Below are 16,958 nucleotides of genomic sequence, written 5' to 3'. Positions count from 1 at the left end.
TAAAAGCTTCATCTCAATAAGGATCTTTTTCAACTCAGCTGAGAAAAGCCCACACAACTTTTGTCCACCCTTCTTAAGATAGCTTCTGATTTCCAAAAATGCCAGGTGACCAAGAGGCCCCTGCTGGCCTAGGTGGAGCACTTGTAGGTGGCTCTGGTTGAATGGGGGAGAAGAGCAACACAACGGGGGAGCAGGGGCGGCTGGCAGTGGTGGGTGCTTTGTTAGAGGCCCTTTTCAGTGGAGCATATGAACACACATCTCAGCTATGGTGATTGATGTTAATGGGATTCAAACATGTGCCTAGGCATTGTGATCAGCAGAGCTGATGTGTTCACATGAGAGCCCAAGAGAAGTCATTTTTTCATGCACCAGAACCACTTTAAAAACAGCGTGTTTATGCATCCGTGCATGTAAGGAAGGAGAGTTACCCTTCAAAAATCCACATTTTATCATTACAACATATCTTAGGTAAGCAAGTCAAAAGCCCTTTGGCAGCTTCGACCTCCTTCACACATTTCTTCACCTGGAGAAGCTCACTGTTTTTCTTTTGCTGTCACTAGGCAAAATATATGATGCCGGGTGCTAATAAAAACAAACAAACAAGCAGAGGGAGAAAAGGAGAGAGAGAGAGAGAGCACAGAAATGTTTCTGATTTGGCATGTAACAAATGACCTGGAACCTCTTTTGTGATCATAGCAAACGGCGAGAAGACTGGGAGCGATCAATCTTCGTGCGGTTAAAAGAGGGAGGCTTCAGGCTGCGGGAGAACATCCTGTTCCACCTGTACGTCAGCACCTCACCCTGCGGAGACGCGCGCCTTAACTCCCCCTACGAAATCACAACCGACTGTAAGAGAAAACCTTCCCTCTCCTTTTCCTCCTTTGTCTGCCTTTTGTCTTTTTTTTTTCTTGTTGCTTTTTTTTTTTTTTTAAAGATCCTTCTTGCTCTCTTTCTTTGCTGGCAGAAAGCGTTTCGCTTGAGAGCAAAAACACTACAGGCTTTAGAGAGTGTGTGTGTGTCTGTGCAACTGGTGCTCAGTCCTGTGTGCTGGGGGAAAATCGGAGCTGGGCAAGGCAGCTCTGCACACCTGGGGCTCTGTGGCTCTGCTGGGGAATACATCCTTGCATTTCCTGCTTGATACAAACAACCCTGAAAGTAAATGGGTGTTTTGGAAAGCACTTCCATGATCAAAAAGATCCTTGAAGCCACAGCATGGACCAGAGGATCAAGGCTCTCACTGGAGATGCATAGACTCTTCTCAGGGTTCACATCCCATACATATATGGGTTGAAGGGTTGCATTTTCACAGGCTGCAGCAGCTGGAGTCTGAAGTAGAGCGCTGATACGATACAATATATGATACAGCACATCTGTAGTGTTGATTGTCCATCAGACTCTCTCCAAATGTCACCTGCACTTGCAGCAAATAATGGCAAGACCCTTATGTAAGAGATCCTTCCAAAGCCATCCTGCCTATGTCAAATATACTGCACGGTCACTGCATGGCAGGTGGGTTTGTTGGAGTCTGCCAGGTCAGCCTTAGAGTCCCTGGAACCATACCTATGGCATTCAAGCAAACACATGATTTTCCAGGGATTTCTTCTCTAGAGGTGATCCTGAAAATGAGATGAACAAATCAGGTCTTGAGCCAGCGTGTGCCACCAACAGGCCTGCAGAGCTTGTTGTCTATGATGACAAATCCCATCTCCGCCACGACCCAGCACTCTCACCTCATCACTCCCCAGCCATGTCTGTCCCTGTCCTTGCCCTGCCATGGCAGAGGCCTGTCCTTATTGCTTTCTCCCTGCACCAGCTTTGTCCCTGCCTATCTACATGGAATGCCCCCAGCAAGGGACAGGGAACCCCAGAGATCTGTGCCTTGTTACCACATGCCTGTCACCCCATGATCCAATGCACAAGGCACTCTCTTACCTCTGCCCAGCTACTGCTCCTCATACCTGTGTTTTACAGTGCTGCAAGGCCCATAGTGCTGGCAGCCAGTGTGCACATAGTGAGAAATGGTCCTTGCCTTGACTACCTTGAATGTGAGGCAGGCAAGACAAAAGAATGGATGGAGGAGAAAACATAGACATGGGAATGTAAAATAATCACCCAAGGTCACACAAAGACCTCACTTCCTCATAGGCAAATCCATCAGATGGTAGTTTCACTCCTTTGTGATTTCTTATTTGTATAAGTTATTTATCAATGATTAGGTATTATTCTGCCCAGACTAGAATTTTTTTCACATGTGAAACAGCAGCTTGCTGGAGCAAGAAAGCAGAATGCACCTATTCAGGAAGGAAATGTGGTCCCTGCCTGACATGATTTCTGCATTGTGTCAGCAGGGTTTATAAAATGAACAAAAGCAAGTAGATGCTTAAAACTCCAAATCAAATCAACCAATTCCTGATGAGTTAACAAAATGATAAGACATAGCATCATCTTAAATCAAAATTAAAAATAAAAAGGGAGTGCTTATGAATATCAGAAAACAATAGTGATCTTTGGCCTCCCATTGTATAGGTGTATCAAGAGATATCTTAAAAGGCTTTATGTTTGGTTAAAGGCACTCTTGTTTTCCAGAAGGCAGGTTTCCTGGGGCACCCCTTAGCTGACATCACCAAAATCTGTAATTATTTTTAAAATGGGGTCCATTGTCAAGAGCAACCAGAGGCTGTCCAGGCTGGATTCTGCTCTTCTTGGCATGAGGAAGTCAGTGCTTTGGGCAGCTGACAGCCCATGCTGCCTGGTTATATGCAGCTGAACCCAGCCCTGGAGGTGAACCCTGCTGGGCTCATGGATTCCTTCACAGACCAGATAAATCTCCCAGCTAATGAGGGAATGCTTCTGTAGATAACAAGATACACAAGAAGCTGTGTTTAAAAATATATAATCACACAGTACATGACACAGACAGTAAATTTGTAGATAATCGTGGAAATAATTTTCCTGTTGGCTATTACACCAATTATTTTCCCAAGCAGAAGCTGAGGCAGAAAGGTCTGTATGGTTTAGCCAAGGTTACACAGTGATTCAGTAGCAGGACCTGAAGAGATGCTACACCTGGCTCATAATTCACTCCTTTAAACAGATCCCTTTACCTTTGTCCTGTGCTCTTAAAATAATTTAGCACTGTGTAGAAAGCCAAGCTGCCAAAAGCTGTCCTTCAGAGAGATAAGCATTTCCTCTCAGCTCACATTATCCCAGAGACATCTGGGAAGATAAGTATTTTATAATGTTTATCATTCACATCTTCTCTTTCCTCTTTTTTTTTTCCTAAAGAAATAACCTTTCTTTCATCCTGAAATGACAAGTAACTCCAGATGAATGTTGTTTAATTTCTTAAACAACAAAGAGACCTCTCCTAGAGCTAGCACAAGCCATCAAACATTACTGATTATTCTCTAAAGATGCATTAACATTTAAAAACGTTGTCTCACCATGTGGTTCCTGGTTTTGAGAAGGAATATGATAAGCCTTTATCAATATAGGGAGTGAGTAAAATCCACTTCTCAAATCTCCTTCCAAAAATTTCCTATTATCCACCGTGTCTTTCCAGCACCCTCAGGGAGGCCTTACATTTCCTTCTTAGGAGCTTTGTTCTGGTAAGGGAGGACGTAAGCTGGCATGCTTTTGAAACCCAGTTTACTTCTTAGTGGATAGAGCAGAGTACCAAGTTTGTGGCATGTGTAAAAGTCTGAGAGCTGCAATGCAGAGGAGAGGTGCAGGCAGCACACACCCCTGCCAGCTTCATGCAGGAAAGTGAGATTAGGGACAAGGAGATAAAATCATACTTTAATTTGAGGAAATGCCCTTCTTGAATCAGAGGTAAGCTGACTTGTTTGCTGATAACATCCTTAGGCAGCTCTAAAAGAGAAACTAAATCAGTTGGACCAGGCTGCTTTGAGTGTGAAGGGGTTTTCTAACCCTTTTTTGGTGCCTGTAGGTCAGGAGGTTGGATGAGCTTACAGGATATGAAGGCAGAGCTTTGGGAGAAGGTACAGTCTGAGAGAGCAGGGGAGGAGGCTGGGGGAAAGAGGCCAGAGCAGCTGAGAGCAGGACAGGACACCAGCCAGGGTCAGTGGTGTTGCAGGAATATGAGACTGGGAAATGCCCCAGGGGTTTCAGATGCTTTTTATGGGTTTGTCCTGGTTCATTCTCTCCAGTCTCCTTCTCAAGACCCTTTCTATCATTTTCCAAGGTCAGCCTCAAGGTTGTAGCACAGCTATATGACAAAAAGGCAGCTTGTTCCTGGTGTCCTCACAACTCTCATTGCTCCTTCACAGATGCAGCTTCTGCCCCTCCTTCAGTTCAGTGCTGCAGGTCAGGGAGCCTGAGACTTCTCCCTTTCTGGTGCCTTCTCCCTTCATGTGCATCTCAGCCAGGTGTGCCCGCATTTCTGAGCTCTCCCAAGGGCAGTAGCACAGCCTCAGTCACCATGGGTTTCCTGAGGGGCCTGAGGGAGCTGCTGTTTCCATTATGGCACTCACACTCCTGCTCCTGAGGTGGAGCCCTGGGGGCAGCTCACCCTGTAGTATTTGTTGCATATTTTGCACTTTATCCTAAATCTAGGGCAAACCACAGAATAATCAAGCCCTTGATTTGCTACAGCACCATCCTAGCTAATTTAGTGCTTCTTGACTCATTGGCTCTTTTATTTTTTTTTTTTTAGTCTCTTGAAAAGCAAAATTAGTTGCTTGAAAATTTGAGCTAAAAAGAATCCTCTACTTCCCCCACTCCTCCTTCCCTGGCAGTATTTTACCTCATTGTCCATCTTTTATCTAGAGATGTGCTCTCTCTTTTTCACTACATGGATCACCAAAGACACAAACAGAATCTGCCCCAGGGCTTGTCTCAGTTCCTCTCCCCTGGGCTGCTTTTCTATCTCTTGCTAACATGCTGTATTGCCTTGTGCCATTGACTCCCTGATAGCCCAGCTCCTGTTTTATCCCACACTTCCTTTAGGTCTGAAACACACCATTGCATCTGCTCCACATGGGGTTTTTCTCCTGCTTGTCTATTAACCTACAGCTGTGCTGAAGCTCTCATGCACACACATTTGACAGAACTCCCATCTAAGCAAGGACCCATTTGTGACCACGTGAGCCACATCATTGCCTTGGTAGGTGATGTGATGAGGAGAAGATGTGCACTGCACTTTTCAGAGAGTTGGGGAGCTGAAGAGTACCCAGGAAGACGCATTTGTGCTCTCTACTTCAAGTGTGCTTTCACTGGGCAGCCCTGTGCTTTCCCTGCCTGTGATACTGGCTGCTGCATTTTGCATTCCATTCTCAGAAAAAAATGCTCTGTCCACCCCCAAATCCAGGGCTGCTCTGTGTAGGAGTGCCCTGCTCACAGCAGTAACTCAGCATTCCGTGTTCAGATGGGGCTGACCCAGGTTTTGTCATCCCAAACCAGACCCCTGAAAGTCATATCCTGAGCAGACTGGCTGGAGGAGGCCAGATTCACACAGAGACCCTCTAAGGAGTCAGATGATCCCCTAAAACTGTCATGAGAGCCTCAGCCCCAAAAGTCAATATTCAGTGTCCTTCAGGGAGTTATAGGATGGAAATACAATGAGGATGCTTATGGCAGTAACTGGGCTAGAACCACTCCCCAAACCATTGGGTTTGGTGAACATTTCTGGATGGGCAAGGGGAAGAAATCTCTGCCTTCCTTTTGCCAATCCCATGTTTGGTTAAATGAACAAATCCTGTTCTTGTAAATAGATGGTAAAAGGGGAAAGCATTTCAAGAAGAACAATCAAAGTAACTCAGTGATCTGAAAAGAAATTAGACATCTGGAACTACAACAAAATTCAGGTTCCAACAAAGTGATAAACTTGCCCATCACAAAAATTGAGGATAACCATAGGTCACCCCCTGGATTTGGGCGCTATTTTTTGTTTCCATTACACAAGTGGTCCCAGGTATCACATCTGTCTGTCACAACTGCTGGCCTCATGCAGCTTGGGAAACCATCTTGGAAATTCCTAGCTATTTGGTGCATGGAGCAGCTTCCTCCTAGGCTGTAAAGTTGATTTTATGCTGATGAATGGCCCATCTGTGGAACTGGGATGAAGGTGCATTATTTTCCTATTTTTCATATGACTGAGCAGAACAATACCTTGGGGGATCTCAGAAAAAAATTATCATAGAGAACCATGCCCAGAAGTAACAGGAAACTAAAAAAATGCACACACCTCTGTAGGCTGTAGTGCTGAATACTGCCTCAGGAGAAATAATCCCAGCACTGGATGAATTATTGTGGTCAGGCCAGATTGCTTTGTCATGTAAAGGATGCTGCAGAAATTGGAGATACAGCAAGAGGCTCTTGCATTACTTCACAGGCTAGGGAATTAGCATTAAAGAAGGTGGAAGGAAATTGTCCTTTCACTTCATTAAGACTGGACTGGATCTTATCCACAAGGTTTGGGTTCAGGTGTGAGCACAGCACCCTTTGTCAGGCTCCTTTGAGGTCACATTCCATGGAAACAATGGCCCCTCCTGCTTGTGCCACTGACCCAGCCTCAATTTACCAAAGTAAGCAAAGAGGAAATGCAGCAACTTTCTCCAGCTGACTAGAGGCTGGGGCTTGTGTCCCTGCTCAGGACCGTTAGCAGGCACTAGGTTTGTATGTAATTGCCCTGTTTTCTAACTTGGTCTTCCCAGGCTGCTGAAATGCTGTTTCAGTGTGACTGCTTTCACTCAAGTTATCTTGGTAGGGACAGCATGGCCACAGGACAGCTCCCTCTGGTTAATTGTCACCTTCACTGACACACCTCACCCATGGCTGGAGCAGGGGTGGAGTGTGCTCCTGGTCAGGATGGGCAGGAGGAGAGCAGATCCCAGCCCAGCTGGGGTGGTCTTGTGTCCCCACAAGTCCTGCAGGGCTGATTTAGCTCAGGGCTTTTCAGGTGTGAAAGTGGTGCTGCATTTAGATCAAAGATTTCTTTCCAGCATCTAAAATAAATCCATTCTGGCACTGTGGGGGAGCTTTCTTCTTCTGGGGAAGGTGGGCAAAGGGATTTCAGGAGAAGAAAGCGTGGCTGAGAGGAATCAGTGGGACTCTGGGACAGGATGGGAAAGTTTGAGGGAGAGTGGGTCTGTGATGTTCAGCTGTGATGGGGAAGTGGGCGAGAGACAGCAACATAAAGCCTGTGAGGGGTGGGGAAACTCTCAGGATGAGTGAAGCCCCTCTGCTCAGCACCCACACAGGACCTGCAGGCACTGGCTGGAGCCATCTCCAGTGCTGCAAGAAGCTTTTCCTCCCCCAGCCTCTCCTACTCACTCTCTGCTCATCCAAGGCTGCAGAGGAGGAAAAGAATGGAAAAGGGGGGAAAGATTCCTGTCAGGGGTACCAGAATGGAGACAGTGACTGGCCCAAGCCCTTTGCTGTGAACCCTGATCCCTTCTGAAGCCACCTGAGGAAAACCTGCAGCAGCAGCAGCAACAGCTGGATCTTGATGCTCAGATAGACTCGTTGCTCAGACAGAGCAGCACTGCCCAAGGGTCTGCAAATACATGGTTCACATGTTCTGGAAATCCCATCACTTTTGGTAACCCAAAGGAGAGGTCTGATACATGAGCTGTCATGCTAAACCTTTTGCCAATCCCAAAGGTCAGTTCTAGCCCCTAAACCTGCCAGAGAAACCAGTGGTGTCCAGGCTTAAGAGGGCTGTGAAAGCACTCATGGTTTTATTGTTGGTATTTTCATGCTGGAGCCCAGGATGCATCTTGGAAAGAGGTTCTCATTTCACTACACTGAAGTCCTGAAGCTTTCAGTACAATTAATCAAGCTGTACAAGTTTGCTTTTCCTTTATATTCCATTATTAATCTCCACCAGGCTGGGTAGTTAGGTTCTTAGTGGAGTTTTGCTAAAGCTGACTGGTGAATAACAGCTTCACTTCATGGACAGATTTTAGGTCTCAAAGAACTGACTGGCTGGAAAAGAAAATCAAAACCTTTCAGGCAAAACTTAAAAGAAAATAATTGTGTGAAACTGGGATCACATCTTATATTTTTCATATCTCCTGGTCATCAGTAACAAGGGATAGGAAAACCCTATTCCATTTCTTCCCATGCCAGGTTCAGGGTAGGCTTTTTCATTCAAGGCCACTTAGAATCAAATAAAAACTTGAATCTGTGTCTCTCAACTCCTGGATCAGTGAATTCCCTCTCAGCTGAGCTAGACAGCTCCCTTTTTTAACTCTCTGTTTTAAAACTTTGTCAGAACTGACACATCATGAGAAAACTCTTTGCCTTTGACAATGCATTGAAAATGTCCCAATTCCTTCTCCTTGTGATATTTTTGGCTGCTTTTGCTTATTTGAGTTTTGTTGTTTCAGGGGGAGTTTAAAGTAGAAAATAAGATTTTTAGAAGTATGTGTCAGTGCAGTGTGTGTCTATCCAGGAAAAGAGAAAGAATATGCTGAAAACTATGGATTGCTCAGAGCCAGCATTGGCCACAGCTTTGAAAAGCTTTCATGTAAAGCAAAATGTGTTTGTTAAGATGCAGGAAAACAGGTTTCCAGCTATAATCAGATTCTAATTTTAACAGAATGCTTGAATCGCCAAAGGGCATTGCACTGTATTTATTGATTCTGCTTTGTTATGGGTTTTGCTGCTTTGTAAAACACTGCATTTGGATGCAATGTTCAGATGTGATAAAAAGGCTACATTAATCAGCAAAAGACCATGCCTGAGAAGTTTTCAGAACAGCAGTAGAAAATTCCACCAAGAAAAGCTCCTTGTCCCCAGATTTGTCCAGCCCAAGGAATGGTGGTGTCTCCAAAGCCCTCTGCAGCAGGGAAAAGAGACCACATGTTCCTAGACATCCCCCCATTCCACCCCAACATCCCATAGCCAACCACAGATATGCACCTAAGTAAGGCACAGATTTTCTGAGTGGAAAATACCAACCATAGTTGGGAAAAATCTCCGTGGGTGAAAACTACACCCACTCAGGTCTAATTTAGTCTAATTTGCCCTTCCACTGAGTGGGAATTACAGGTAAAACTCATAAGCTGAGTTTTAGAAAGCTTATCAGACAGCTCCAAGTCCAGTTAAGATTTTTGTGGGACTTCTGGAAGTCCTCAGACTTCTGGGAGATTCTTAGAGTCAGGAGAGAAATCTGAAGACATCTGTGTGAGTAGCAAACAATTAAATTCTTACCATGGTCCTGCAAGCTGCCTTCTCTAGCCAGACTGGGGCAAATCACCTCACTCTGGTAATTTCTATTTCTATACATGTAAAATTGGAATAAAAGGGATCCAGCAATCACAGCTCTGAGAAAGAGTAGTTGGTGCTGAGAGCAGAATACTAAAATGGAAAACATTGTATGTTCTATGCACTGCTGTAAAATTATTCAGAGTAATTTAACAACTTTAATCCACAGATTTTTAAGGCCAACAGGAACCACTTTCTGGTGATCAAGATTTAATTTCTTCATCCAAAGACCATGGGACTCCAGAGCTCCAGAAGCTGAATTAGAATATATCTGGTGGTGCATCAGGAGCCACAGCCTCTCTAGAATTATACCAACGACAGTGTGGTTGAAAATCTGTCACAATATCGACAGATTGCTCTTGTTTCTGTCTCATGAGGTTCATTTTCTGTTTACATATTTTGCTGACTTCTCCCACAACATTTTCCTTAAATCATCCTTGAAGATTTCAATTTCCAAACTGCAACAGAATCCCAAAGCCATATGAATAACAGCATGTTTTGTTGATAAAAGAAAGAGGGTTATGATGAATAACACATTCTCTTTATGTTTGTGTAAACTTCTTGATTAAATCATGGCAGGAGAGAGAATTGACACCAAATAGGCAATTCCAGTGATGTTGATACATTTTTCACATCCAAGTATATTTAAAAGATAAAGCCTAACTTTAAGAGAAAACATTTCTCATTAACAAAAAAGTGAAAGATACAATGATGCACAGCTTAGGACATGGGTGAATAGCTGCTTCCCCCTGATCTCACTCTCCACTGGCTTTGATCAGCTGCTGAGCTGGGCACAAGCAGCATCTCTACCCACTGTCCCAGCTGAGCTGTGCCTTGCTGCAGACCCTCTCTGTGGCCCTCTCTGCCTGATGGAGGCTTCAGAGGCAGAACTCCTCCTCAGAGAGTTCACAGATCTCTCTCTCCTGTCTCCTCAGAGAGTTCCCAGCCATTTGCCAGATCTCTAGACTTTGCTCTGTGGGAGCAGCTGCACTTTCAAAGCCGCGGCAGGACATGTCTGATTTTAGACAAGAGGAGCAATTAGTAATTAAAAATAATAATCTTGAAGTGTTTGAGTTGTATTTTCCTTGATTGCCACATGCACAGAATCTTAATTCCTCTGATAAATCTTGTACTTTTGGCTTCAACATACTAATGCTTTCCTACTCCAGAGCAGGCTGGAGTCCACAGCCTGGGTTTGTAGGTGGCACAAAGAATTTCCCTGACACCTGACCCAGTGCTGCTCATTCCTCCTTGCCTGGAACAGTCATTTATAACTCTCAGAGGAAGCTGTGCATGACTTTGCTGCCAGCAAATTGTTTTAAAGCGAATTTTAACTAGTTACTCACATTTTGATCCCAGGCATTCCTCAAAGACAGACATTAGAGAAAACTTGTTTGTAGGCTTTGAGCTATTTCTCTCAGATTTTTTTTTCCTCTCAGGGTATTAAAGCCTGCTGAGAGTCCAGGTTTACTTAGAAGTTAGTCTGAAGGTAAAATGGATTTCATGTGTTAGAATGTCATGCTCTGCTCTAGCATAGGTTCAATGAAGGTATTTTGGCACCTCTCTCTAGGATGAGCTTTCAATACATTTCATATTAACCTACAAAAATAATAAAAACTCATTGTAAAAGTGCTATGTTATCTGAACAGATGAAATTTTTCCCCTCAATAATCATATATGGAGCATTTTGATGGACCAAAATGAAAAGTTTTCATTAAAACATTCACTGATAAACTTTAATATGTTGGAAAACCATTATTGTACCCTTCCTACAGTTACCGTCTCAAACATTACAATTCAATCAAAAAATAATAAATTAATAGCTACTTAAAGCGATAAAGAAAAATCATTCAGTCATTTCCTTTCTGTTCTTCTGGATTCAAACTTCAAGTTTTCTCTTCACTGCTTCTTCTGGATTAAATGCCACATACTGACAATCTATGGATAGGCAAACTGACTTTGGTACCACACCTTGTCAGTACATCACTAGAAATAATTGGCAGATGAAAAACTGTGGAAGAAGTAGAAAGAGTGAAAATTGTTATTTGAAGGTTAGTGAAAAGAATAATAATAATGCCAAAAGGAACATCATTTATCAGGTCATGGATTCTGTCAGGTTAGGGACTACAGTCCAAAGATAGTATTTCAGCCAAGAAAGAAGCGGGGAGAAGGGGAAAGGTAAAGAAGTTCAATCTCCAATGTTCATTTCAGTTCCAAAAACTACAGGTGTCCTAGATTTGTAACATTACCATATAAATTATGTATTCATATTTTTAATTGTATATAGGGCTTAATGATCCTGTCCAAACCATAGATCTGAACTGAAATCTGCTACAACTTGCTGGGTGCCACAAGGCTCTGGGAGCAAGCAAATCTCTCCTAGGACTGCCTTCAGATGCAATATCCCTCATGGCATATATTTAAAAGTTTTAAATTACTATCTTGACTTTTAGGGATTCATCTCAACATGCTTTTATCCTGTTTAACCTGTACAACAGGGTCTTGTGTTCCCTTCTGGGAAGGACACATCCCTGAAGTCACTGCAGGGGCAGCTCCGTAGACCATTCTTTTCACAAATTCAGACTTATTTCAGAATAGTCCTAAAGTTTCTTGTTTTCCAAAGCTGGCCCATGGCATTTCAGCCTGGCTCTGTGCAGGTCACCAAAACCCAGTGCAGCAGGGATGTATCTGACCAGCCACTCTGCCCAGCAGAGCAGACACAGCCAAAGTGTTCATTGTGCTGTGATTCTCACTTCAACACCTCCAGAAATAGTAATGTTGTACATTTAGTCAGGATCTGGTTGAGGAAAGTTCATCTCTAATAACCATCAAAATACAAAGGCAGTCAAATGTTAACACTCTTCTTTCCACCCCTTTGTCTCCCACTGCTCTAAGGAAGCTTTATAAACCATGCTGGGGTGGGGGAGAGTCCAGCACTGAAAAAAATGCAAGACAGGCTCTTCTATTTCCTTTCTGAAGAGAGAGCAGCCTCCACTGAAGCAGGGAAACAGAAAATGAACCTCTGAGGCAGTCATGCAAAATTTCAGACAGATCCTTACTCGTGTGATTCTGTTTAATCACCGTCCATTTCCTCTTCACTCTTTAACTAAATAATAAGTATGGAGCGGCTTTTTTCATTACTATATGAGCTAGAACTGGTCCTGGAGCAAATATGGAAATAAGGGGTGAGGCTTGAAATCAGAGGGTTTCACTGATTGTAAATACAAGCCACCTGTCTGTGTACATTTCTAATCCAATAATTAATCCAGGACCTTTTTATCTTAGGAACTCTCAGGAGTAATTTCCACATCTGAGTGGAGCACACATCATAAATCCACTCCAAATGATTTTTTAATTTGTCCTTTCCAATTCTGGTTTAAATTGACATTTTGTTCTGGTTGAAGTGGCATCCACAGACGCCTTCTCCCCTGCAATTAGCTGAGATTAAGCAGTTGGAGAACCAGCACAGGGAAGATCAGAAATGCTTATAGTTACTGATGTTTTGATCATTCTTAACAGCAGAACAGCAGTAGGCTGTAGTTGGTGACTTTAAGATGCATGAGTAAATATATTTCTGTGACTGCATTAAAATGATCCGTAGCAGGCTGTGCCAGCAAGTGGACCATGTTTTTTACTGCTAACAAGCAGCTTAGAGCTGGAGTCTGTCTGCAGCTTCAGTGCAAAACTCACAGATCCTCATCTTTTCCTTTGGTTATATCTTCCTGTGCTGCTTAATGACATGCTAAAAAAGAACTCAGTGTGTTCCAGGTGCAGATTTTGATTTATTTAACCATTGACAATCTGAAAGCAATCAGAGCTTTGGGTTATTAGTATTTTATATAAATGCTACAAATGAACCTTTGGAGCATGTGTCCCAACCACCCCAGCAATGTGAGCAGCCTGAGACAGGCAGCACAGCTCGAGGTTTGAGTCACACCCTATTCATTGAATTTAATAGCAGTTGAGCAGCTAAAACCCCTTATCAGAGCAGTGGGAGTGTGTCCTGGGGTGAGTGTACCCTGGCCACAAATCCTGAATCCTATCAGCCAGCACCGGCTGCTCGGCTGCAGCCTGGGCAGGGCTCAGGGACAGGCAGCAAAGCTGGACACATGGCTGAGCCAATATGAGCGCTCAGAAACTGAGACTATCAGTGCACTTGCACACCTCAAGTGCTTCTTAGAAACTTTATTGTTCAGTTTCTGGCACTTGCAGTCCAGGGTTGAGATGCTGTGAGAACAACCAGCTGTAGAGTGCTTTGGCCTTTGTACTTCCTGCAGTCCTGGGAAGATCAGATAGACAAATGACAAATTAAATAAACAGACCCCCCCTCCAAACTCACAGAAATCTTTCATATCCCTCTCCCCAAAAATTTTTGGCCTGTATTTTAAATTCCCCAGCTGCTCAACAGCTGTTTGAAATCCTGCTGCTCTTTTTCCCCCTGAGCTCACTCCTTATCTCTGTCAGCATATTGTGAGAGGTTTTGCCCCTCACTGAGGTAACATTTATGTACTGAAATCAAAGCCACATAAATGATGGGCTGCTCATCTTATCCTGCAGTCACTAAAATTCCCTGGCAGTTACATGTGTCTTTGCATGTATAGGAAATGGAGGTGTATCAACACACTGAATTGCTTGAATAAGAGAGTAATCCAGGAGATCAAGGCACCCACAGGGAGGCTCAGAGCAGGAGCTGAGAAAGAGAGGAGAATCTACAGAGATGGGAAATAAGTGTAACAAGAGAAAATATTTTTCTTAAAAGTTGGAGAAAGAAACAGTAAAAAACATTTTGTCTTGAGGGATTTCCAGTAGGTGGACTCCTGTGGCAAGTCTTTCCTGGAAGGATAGCATCTGTTTTTCATAAATAGTTGTTAAGCAGTACCTTTAAATGAATTTGCATAAGAAGGAAGCATCATTATCTTCATTATACTTGTGGGAAAGCTTAGGAAAAGAGAACTGTTTTGCTTAAAGTTACTCTTTCCACCAGCTGAAACAGCAATAGCCTCTTGAGTCACTCTTCACTGCTTCCTTGGCAGAGATCTTGCTCTGCTGTGCCATCAGTTCTCAGTATGTGCAGACAGAGGCAAAGTGGTTTTAGTAGACATTTCTCACTGTTGTTCAGCTAGATCTGTTTGCTAAGTAGAAATGATCACTTTCTACTTTTGTTGTCCAAATGTCATGGTACCTTTCCCACGACTCTGTGGTTTAATTATGAAAAATGCTGCTCACCACTGTTTCATGTTTTTAAAAAATGTTTCCTCATAGAGTCCTAGGAAAAATATGGGCCAGTTCCCAGATGGCTAACACAGTCCAAAGAGCATCCTCGGAATGACACTGCACTTAGCATCCCAGACAAGAGAGATGTGCGAGGGATCAGCACACATGGTCATGGAAATGCTTTCCTGACAGTGTTGGCACAGCCAGAAAATTTGAGAACAGAGGGATCTGAGACATTTCTGCTTTTTTCACATTTCCACATTTTTGCTTATTAGATTTTTTTATTTCTCTATTGGCTGTTCCCAGTTTCTCCCACAATTCAAGTTTGAGAAGCCACAATACTCCAAGTCAGGTGATTACTGCAGTGTCTCAATTTGTGAGGTGCTGACAACTGGGCACGAGGACTCTCCCCATCCCCTAGTGCTGGGATAGGTGGCTGCTGATGGGGATGGCAGCGCAACAACCACTCTTCCTCAAACTCAGATGCTGTAGCAGCATTACTGTAACAGTATTTGCAACAATATTTTGTATGTGATGGAGATCGAGTTTGGGTGGAAACTGGTTTTGGTCATGGCCAAGCAATCCATTTGATACCTGTCCCAGCCTGCTGCTGACACACATGCACCCATCTTAAATTCCAAAAAAACAGGAATGAAGAGAAGAGGCAATGATTGCTGAGGGCCCTGCCACCCATGTGCTGGCAGGTCACAGCTGACTTTGCTGGTCTATGTGTGTATGCTGCCTCTGCTAATCCCAATAGGCTGAAGCAATTTATTATTCCTCTCCCTTTTTGCAAACCACCCACTGGCAGCAGCCAGTCAATCCATTGCTGCCACCAGCACTGGGGACCACGCACAGCTGCTCATAGCCAGAGGTGCCACCAGCCCCACAGCCTCTGGCACACTGGTGTCACTCAGTGCCAGAAGCACTCAGCCCCACAGCTCACTGAGCACTGAGGAGCATCACCTTTACAAGTAGAAGCCTTCTGGTCCAGATGAGGAGCTGGCATGGAAAAAATATGCAGAACAGTTGGCAATATGGGCAAAACCTTCATGACTGTAAATGCAGCACCCCTTTTTCCTTGAATGCAGAGGCCATCATGTACTGCCATCCATTATTTTCCTTTGGGCTGGAGGGAAACTGGAAGGTTCCACAGGGAACCTTCTGCTTCAGGGAGAAGGTGATCTCCAGTGAAACCCTTTGAGGGTGAGGCAGTGAGCAGACCCTGAGGATTCCCTTGCTGCTCCTTCTTGTCCTTTTACAGCTAAAATACCCAGGGGTAGCAACATATCAGTGTAAGAGTGATTTTGATAATGAACTTCAGTTTTCCTCTTTTCATAATAATGAAGGTGAAGTTCTTTTGAAATGTCATTATCTTCTGTATTTGCTGCATATCTGCAGGACTCAGTTCATCATGGTCCAGGACAAATGCTTTAGCTGCTTGCCCTGTACTACCCCAGGGGCTGCTGCCTTGCACTCAAGTATGTAATATTACAGAAGTGATAAAAGATCTTGGTGTGATACAAGGCAGGAAAGTACCTCACTTCAGGGAGGCTGTAGGAGGAATTTCAGTCAGCAATGAGCAACTAGCAAGTTTTGATTTGCCTTTGATCCAGAGTATAAACCTTTAGTTTTTCAGAATTTTTCAGTGAAATTCTATGATAACAAATCAAAACCTCACTTCTGAAATTATTCAGGAAATGTCACTGAATATCACAGTAAAGTATTGGACTGGTCTGCATCATGCAGCTGAGTCTGTGATGACACTTACTGAACCAAGATTTTTCAAATATTCATCCATCACAACTCAGTTCTAAAATGAGAAATTGCACAGGTTCTTAAAAAGACAGAGCACCTCTCTTCTTTTTAAATATAGAAGGGAAATAGAAGGAGAACATGAGGTCAGCGTGTGCTTTGTGTAAGCTTTGATGGATGCAAAAAGAAAACCATACTAGAAGCTCCTTCCTTTCTGCATTGTGCTGCTTTCTTGGGCTGTTATCTCGCCTAATTTTGCATCCAATTTAAAGAACCTTCAAAGGTGGTTCTGTAAATGCAAGCTATGGCATCAACACAGCCTCTCAGATCCTTTCAAAAAACACTCAGTTCCTGCCATTCTTGTGTTTGTTTTGCCCAGTGAACAGCAGCAAGCACATAGTGAGGAAATACCGGGGGCACCTGCGGACGAAGATCGAGTCTGGCGAAGGGACCATTCCCGTGCGGTGCCACAACGCGGCGCAGACGTGGGACGGGGTCCTGCTGGGAGAGCAGCTCATCACCATGTCCTGCACTGACAAAATCGCCAGGTACGTGATGGATACACTGGGCAAAGGTCTTTGATGTGGAAGCTCAATGCCACAGAGGATTATGGGGACCAGTGGGAAGCAGCCAGCAGGTGCTGACCAGCCCTGCAGAAACAAAGACCTCCTCTGTATGCAAAAGCAGAACATTTAAATAGGAGGGAATGTAAACAGGACGTGTTCCCAAATTCTCTGTGGGTCGTTAGATGCTTGTTG

General features: G+C 43.9%; 1 protein-coding gene across 1 annotated transcript in view; it reads left to right on the top strand.

Moving 5' to 3' along the window:
• Positions 1-16,958, top strand: part of ADARB2 (adenosine deaminase RNA specific B2 (inactive)) — a 307,848-nt gene that overhangs the window by 269,587 nt on the left and 21,303 nt on the right. Inside the window, exons 6-7 of the mRNA XM_005426737.2 lie at positions 697-848; positions 16,580-16,748. Of these exons, the coding sequence (XP_005426794.1) occupies positions 697-848; positions 16,580-16,748 (321 nt within the window). The remainder of the gene's footprint in view (positions 1-696; positions 849-16,579; positions 16,749-16,958) is intronic.

This window comes from Geospiza fortis, unplaced genomic scaffold (genome assembly GCF_000277835.1).
Source record: "Geospiza fortis unplaced genomic scaffold, GeoFor_1.0 scaffold270, whole genome shotgun sequence".
In the NCBI taxonomy this organism is placed as follows: Eukaryota; Metazoa; Chordata; class Aves; order Passeriformes; family Thraupidae; genus Geospiza; species Geospiza fortis.
Note: the sequence above shows the minus strand (reverse complement) of the source record. Positions and strands in the feature narration are given on the sequence as shown.